General features: G+C 40.4%; 1 protein-coding gene across 2 annotated transcripts; it reads left to right on the top strand.

The window, feature by feature from the left end:
* Positions 1-259: 259 nt before the first annotated feature.
* Positions 260-4,139, top strand: ccn1l2 (cellular communication network factor 1, like 2). Of its 2 annotated transcripts, none has more exons than XM_082554980.1 (5): positions 260-572; positions 713-922; positions 2,143-2,490; positions 2,661-2,863; positions 2,957-4,139. In XM_082554980.1, exons 1-5 carry the CDS (start codon positions 275-277, stop codon positions 3,245-3,247), a joined length of 1,350 nt encoding a protein of 449 aa, XP_082411106.1. In that variant the 5' UTR covers positions 260-274; the 3' UTR covers positions 3,248-4,139. The 2 variants fall into 2 exon arrangements, with proteins under 2 accessions (XP_082411106.1, XP_082411107.1); XM_082554981.1 differs by having other exon boundaries at positions 397-572; positions 709-922.
* Positions 4,140-7,755: the final 3,616 nt, after the last annotated feature.

Here is a 7,755-nt window from a genome sequence, read left to right on the forward strand (position 1 = left end):
CTGAGCGGGATTCCCTCCTTAAGTTTTCCATTACACCTGTCCAACCACTGGCTTCTTTTTTTCATGTGCTAAGTATGTCCTCTGCTGTTTCCTTTCTAGCGTGTTCATGCATAGAAAACTAACGATTTTCACACACAGTCTGAAAACTACAAGCAGTTTAACCAGGATTTAGCAGCTCTTGACTCATCCATAATTACACTGTGACGTTAACACATCTGTAAGTGTTTCACACCTCCTCCTCCTCTCTCTGGACGCTCTGCTGAGAGGCGCGGTAATGATGTCACAGGGCAGGGGCATGTGTGTCTATAAGTGCAGAGAGAAACCTCTGACTGAAGTAGAGCTGAGCCACGCTGCTGGAGAGGCACAGGCAAATTTACCTCTGGGTGCCAAACTCACCTCTGGATACTTTTCATCCTGGAGCTGCAAAAATAACTTCTTTCCTCTTGGGAATCTGGATGTGAAAGCCTACTTTTTGTTTGCTTGCTTTATTTGCTGGGATCAGGATGCTTTGTCCTGTTGCTTTGCAGCGGATCTCCTTCACCCTGTTTATGCTGGGCAGAGCTGCAGTAATGGTGAGTTTCTGTGGCTTTAAATGCTTTTTATTTCTGTGATCTTCCATATAGTTATTTTAGATAACATTTTGATTACCATTTTAAAAAATAAATAAATAAAAATCAGTCTGAGCTGACCTCTGACCCTGGTATTTAGGTAGACAGTGCATGCCCAGCTGAATGTTCCTGCCCCCCCTCGCCTCCACTGTGCCTGCCCGGCGTCAGTCATGTAACTGACGACTGTGGCTGCTGCAAAGTTTGTGCTCGGCAGTTTAATGAGGACTGCAGCACGACAGAACCTTGTGATCACATCAAGGGGCTGCACTGCCATCTGGGGGCTGGAGGAAACCCAGAGAGAGGACTGTGTCAAGGTGAGCAAGGAGTTTATTGAAAGCTCACAGCTTCAAATCATTAAAGGAATAATTATTCTGATGTTGGAACAAAAGCTACAAACAAAAACACAGCTCCTGTACCGAGAATCAGACAGCAAGGGTAGATGCACACTGTTGAAATTACAGAGCAACTGTCCACAAACACCCTGCAGATGCATTTTAAAGGAACTCTGGACACTTTTATGTAATGACTCTAATGGCTCTGGAGGAGCTGCTTAAGGTCTAGCTGGAAAATAAATAAATGAAAAAGCAGGAATGCAAACATTTATTTGAAATAAAAGGTGCTATGAATCTGTGGGATCATTACAGATCACAAGGGAGCATTAAACTGTTCAAAAAGCATGAAATCTCCCTGATAGGAAATCCATTTGATTTCTTGGTGTATTTCTCTAGAGTATGACGTCTTAGCTGAAGGGCCAATATTAGGCTCACTTACAGGTTACTCAGGTTAACTTTACTAGATAATGTTTACATGCTTATTTATTATTCTTTTTTTGCAATACATTGCTTCAGCATCTCTTTTGACCTCCAGTCAGAAATGTTTTGTTTTAGCTCGTCCTCCATAAGAAACCTTTTCTTTGACTGCTCAGCTGGCCTGGTGTGAAGAAAAGTAAAAGGTTGAGCAGATTTTACAGATTTTATGAGTATGTGTTTTTTTTGATTCCATGGATCTTGACCTTCACACATGTACCTTCAGGGAAATAAAAAGTCAGTTTGATTTGCACTAAAGCAGAAAAAGTGACACAGCAGCACATTAACACACAGACGATGCTTGATTATTGGTTGATGTTAGCATCAAAGCTGCAGACGTGATAACGCTAACAGTTTTCCTGTTGTGAAGCTGCTGCCACTATAATACACTCAAAGCAACACTCTGAGTCTTCAGCTAGAAAAGTGGCTTTAGCATGGAAATGAAAATGGAAAATGGTGAACTATGAGGCAGCTGACAGCATCTGTGTTTAGAGGATGGCCTCAACACATGTTACATAGATAAACAACAGAGGGAAAGCATGGAAAAGCCAAAATGGTAGTTCATCAGCAGTGTTTCCTGTGAGCGAGACGTAAAAAGCTATACAACATACAAAGTGAGAGGTAAAAACACAAAAACGCAGCAAACAGACTCATTAAGTTTTTGCCGTATCCTTCCATGAAGTTCAAAAGTGTCTGCTAACAGCTCAGTTTCCTGTTTTCTATGTCAGCTGAAGCTCATGGCGTACCCTGTGCATTCAATGGGCGAGTGTACCAGCATGGTGAGGACTTCCAGCCCGTTTGCCAGCACCAGTGCACCTGCATGAATGGTGTGGTGGGCTGCATGCCCCTCTGTCCCTACCAAGTGCCCCTGCCTCGGTGGCGATGCTCAAAGCCCCGGCTGGCGCAGCCCGAGGGTGGCTGTTGTGAAGAATGGGTGTGTGATGATGACAACAGCATCAGCGAGGAGCTGAGTGAGCCAACAGAGAGCCAGCTGCACCCAAACCACATCAGTCCTTTGCTGCCAGTCCAGCGACAGAATCCCCTCCCAGCTGCCAGCGGAGCAGATACATTCAGAGGTAAAGTTGAAAATACTGTAAATCATCAGAGCAGCACTCTCAAATAAGTTGATGACTTTATTGATGTGAAATATTCACAAAACCCTCAAGAACTCCAAGAAGTGACTCACAAGGTAACTAATTGTCTGCTGGCATCCATGACTTCATTGCTGTATTGTGCTCTCACGCAGAGATCGCATCGTTCCCCCTCTCTGAGGTCTTACATGAGCCCCAGTGTTTCCCACAGACCACTGAGTGGACCCAGTGCTCTGCCACATGTGGGATGGGCATTTCAAGTCGTGTGACCAATCACAACCCAGACTGTCAGCTAGTCAGAGAAACCAGACTGTGCCAGATCCAGCACTGTGACCTGCAGCTTCCCATAACTAAGAAGGTAGTGTATACTCAAATGGAGATGGATGTAGAATGCCGATAGGAACATCTGAGATTTGTTATTTAACTGTGGCTGTCTCTGTCATCCTGGAAGAAATGTCAGCGAACCTTCCGCCCACACGAGCCAGTCAGCATCACCTTTGGTGGATGCTCTACAGCTCAGCGATATCGGCCTCGGACCTGTGGGACTTGCACTGACGGCCGCTGCTGCGCCCCGTCTCTCTCTCGCACCGTGCAGCTCCGCTTCCACTGCCCCAGTGGAGACATCCTCTACAATGTAATGTGGATCCAGCGCTGCAGCTGCGGTACGAGCTGTGGTAAACACACCTATCACTCCAGCACCTCCGTCAACCTCTACAATGACATCCACACTTTCAGAGACTGATGCTGACTTATCAGCGGACTCTGCACCTCCCCCTCGCTAAACTCACTGCCTCAATGTCTGTCCGCTGGGTGGGAAAGGAGTCCGCTCGCTTGCACTTTAAGCTTGCTGTCATGATGATGTCACTTTGTCCACGCTACAGGCGGTGCCTCTCCAGCGTCCTATGCAGTCTCGAGGACGACACAAAACAGTGTGACTGCTATGCCACAGTGTAGGCCGAGAGCTTTAACTGAAACTTTAATTTATTTTCAACTTTGTTTTCTTTTCCACAGAGGGTGACACGACAACTTGTCAAACATAAAGAAGGCTTTTTAACAGGCATATTAACAGGAAGTAATGGTTATCAAAGACATGCATCTTTGTTCTTCACCACATTTTAAAATGCTGAGGAGCAGTGGCATCGATTGTTGGTTCACATGGATTGTGCTTGATACAGTCCACCTGTTCCCCGTACAAGTACTGACGGGGAAATGTGTGAGATGTGTCTGTTTTACAGCGACAGGCTTTCAGAAAGGAGTTTACAGACTGTGCTTATTATGCTACCTTGGTATATTGATTAAAATCCTACAGGCTATACAGACTTCACTCTTAGTTGTGGAGTGAGAATATTCGAGGATCACCTCATTTTTCGAGGTGTGATACCGTTGTGTTTTTTAACGTGTGTCTATCACTGTGTACATATAATAAATACATGTTTGGTTCTTAAAGCTTCATATTTGACACCTGTCACTTGTGTATTAGAAGTTTATTGGTTGTAAACTCCTGTACGTCAAATAAAAACTTAACCTGTGATGTGTCTTTATGGTAAACAAAAGTTTGAGGTGATGTTATGCTGGGTGAAGGTTCCACAGCATAAAATGAAGCAATATGAAATAAAATGTTTCTAATTATTCCATTAGTGTTGTGGAAAATGCAGTGTGTCCAAGTAAGCAAACATTTCCAAGCTGAGGTTAAAGATTCGTACACCAATAGGATTGTCTTTTATGCACTATTGTTCCCACCATTTGGTTGGTACATAATGATGTAAAATAATAACTTCCCTCAAAATGCAGTAAACCTAAAGTAACGAGTTTTGTAAATGTAAGAAGTAAAAAGTAAAGAAAGTTATTTAAAATGGAGTAAATGTAAAAAGTTGTCAAAAGATAAATATTCACCAGATACCTGAAAACTCAACTTAAGTACAGCAACAAAGTATCTGTGCATTACTTCCCACCTCACCTCAGGTCCTAACACAAGCTTCTGGTTGACTCTTGGGCACAAACATTGCAGTGGACTACCACATTCCTCACCTGGCCTGTGCCTTTTTCTGAGAGGAGAGAGGAACATGGTGGCTTATTGGCTGCTATCATCAGAACTACTGGTGAGATCTTGGTCACTCACTCACTCTACAAACATTGTGTCTCAGAGTGGCTCTGTAAAACTCGTTTGTTTTTGCTTCTATACTGGACTACTGTAACGTTATTTACACCTTCTTCTAAAAGCTTCTTCTGTTGATCCAAAGTGCAGCAATGAGTACCGACACAACAACAAAGAGACAACATATGTCGCCCATATCGACTTCTCTTCACTGGCTCCGTGTTAAATCCATAACAGACTTTAAAGTCTTTCTCCTCATTACAAGGTCTTCAAAGACCAGGCCCCATCTTTTCTTAAAGACCTCATACTATGAGCACAATAGAGCACTTCAATAAATATTTAAGTAAGATACAAACACCTGAAGATTCTACTTAAAGTAGAAAGTATCATACAGTTATAGCATATATACCTTGTTACGTCCCACCTCTGCTCATGTCCTCGTGCAGTGTTGGCTCTTTAGCACAAACCTTACGGTGGACTACTACATTCCTCACCCCGGCCTGTGCCTCATTCTGAGGGGAGAGTGGAACACAGTGATCTATTGGCTATCATTAGAACTACTGGTGAGTTACATGTTGGCCAACTCTGTAGTCCTGACCATGATCAACTGAACTAGAAAAGGGTTTTGGTTATTTTGTCTTAGTTTAATTGGGCTGCATGTGCTGCACATCAGTACTGGGTGTGGGTCTAGTGCAAATATGTCCTAATGGGAATACCACTGGTCCTACTGCTGTACATATTAAAGGCACCATGCTGGTTTGAATCATATCTAATAGATTAAATCTATAAATATAGATATTCATAAAAATGGGGAGTCAGGTTCACACAGTCAGGCTAACTATGGAGTTCCACAGGGTTCTGTTTTAGCACCAGTTCTGTTTACATACATACATGCTTGCATTGGGCAGTACAATTATTATTGCAATTATTAATTATTGTTTAAGTAGGCATATCTGTGTTGTGTAGATATAACCATGTAAAATTACCAATGACAAATAAGAATAAAATTGAGCTGCAGAAAGAAACATACGGTACATAAATGCCTTCTCACCATGGAGACTTCCTTACCATCCACTTCGCTGTTCAGTGCCTCTAGATGACGACAATTGTGTACCTGCACTGCTTGTCTGGTGTAAACTCAGGTAAATGATCCGAGTTGTTATACACTAAAGCTGGTGGCCCCTGACAACAATTAACTGCTGCTTTGTTTAAGAGTCATCCTGGTGTTTCAGTGAATTTTACACCCCCAAAAGAAGTACCCCGGGTAGATATAAGGGAATATTCCTGAGAATATCAGTATATTATATCAATATATATATCAATATATATATATCAATATATATCAATATAGAAGTACCCCGGGTAGATATAAGGGAATATTCCTGAGAATATCAGTATATTATATCAATATATATCAATATATATATATCAATATATATCAATATATATATTGATATATATATATCAATATATATCAATATATATATTGATATATATATATCAATATATATATATATATATTGATATAATATACTGATATTCTCAGGAATATTCCCTTATATCTACCCGGGGTACTTCTATATTGATATATATATATATATATATATATATATATATATATATATATATATATATGTATATATATATATATATATATATATATATATATATATATATACATATATATCAATATATATATATATATATATATATATATATATATATATATATATATATATATATATATATATATATATATATATATATGTGTGTGTATATGTATATATATACACACTTATATATATGTGTGTGTATATGTATATATATACACACTTATATATATATACATATATATATATATATATATATATATATATATTTGGAGCACTAGGTGCGGTGACTCCCGAACTAGGCTGATATGTCTCTGTAATGTAATGTCTCTAATACGATTATATTGTTACATTAGTTACAATGCTCAGTATGCTGCCTCTGTCTTTACCTCAGGCCCTGAGAGCATCTGGCAAACAGGAAGGAAGATCTGAGGAAAGGAGGATTACTTACAAGAGCAGTTTGAAATATACAACATCCTTTTTCATAATCATTGTATTGTAGGCTCTTTACTTTACCTCTGATTTGGTGCTATATAAATGAAACTGAAATGAACTCAACCATTGAGATTGCTTCTTTAAGGGTGAGTGACATCATTGATGTAGTCTGAAGCTTCTCTGTTTCAGAAACTGGCTCAAGTGTTGGTGTGATTTATGAACATGTATAAAGTGCAACAGAGTACCACAAAATATTTTAGTGGTCGTGTTGGAGTTTCACCTGTGACAGAGGAGCTTGTTGGCTACACTTTGAGCTCATCTCTCTCAGTCAATCAGGGGTCGGCAACCTTTCTGATGATGAGTGCATCTAAAATTCCCTCAGAAGTCAGTGTGCCATATGATTGCATTAGCAATAAATTTAATAACGCTCTATATTAACAGTTACACACTATATAGAACCACTTTATAGAATTATATATGTTCTCAGATGTTGGCAGCTGTCAGCGAATAGTTATCAGCTATTTTGAAACAAAAAAAGACTTTTTATCCATAACAGCAAATGAACTGTACAACAGAAAATGCAAATGCTATTTATGGCCTCCTCACAACAATGATAAGAAAAATAAACTGGGCCAATATGGCATGTTTGTTAATACAGAGACACACATGTTAATGTGATCGCTGGTCTCCGAGTGTCCAGCGTTCAGAGGCTACCTGAGGACTCATGTGAGAGAAAATCTGCTCACACAGACATGTAGAGCCAAACACTGTCAATAAGGCCTCTGCAATGTTCTGAAGACAGTTAAACCTGTCAGGTAGTGACGTCCAGCAGGTGAACATGCAGCTCCATGAACACACACAGCTGTGGATTCCAGCTGTGCTCGTAGTTCTGCAAACTTTGACCCCACAGAGTCGAGCTTTTCAGTTCAATCAGCTGCATTTCGATGTCCTCTGTGTCCAACCAGTTAACGAGAGACAAATCCAGCTGCTCATTAAAGCTTCTGGTTTGATCAGAAAGAAAACATTGGTCCAAACACCTGAAAGTCCCAAAAACACACTGTGAATTCTGTCCTGAGTCTACGGATGTATCCGTGTATTTCCGTGGTGCTG

Source organism: Aulonocara stuartgranti (assembly GCF_965226115.1).
Source record: "Aulonocara stuartgranti genome assembly, chromosome: 12".
Taxonomy (NCBI): Eukaryota; Metazoa; Chordata; class Actinopteri; order Cichliformes; family Cichlidae; genus Aulonocara; species Aulonocara stuartgranti.

Bases quoted from the DNA above. Each gene is read 5' to 3' on its own strand.
- ccn1l2 (XM_082554980.1), top strand. From the start codon at position 275: ATGATGTCACAGGGCAGGGGCATGTGTGTCTATAAGTGCAGAGAGAAA. The intron at 573-712 runs GTGAGTTTCTGT...GTATTTAGGTAG, and splicing joins TGGGCAGAGCTGCAGTAATG to ACAGTGCATGCCCAGCTGAA. The intron at 923-2,142 runs GTGAGCAAGGAG...TTTCTATGTCAG, and splicing joins AGAGAGAGGACTGTGTCAAG to CTGAAGCTCATGGCGTACCC.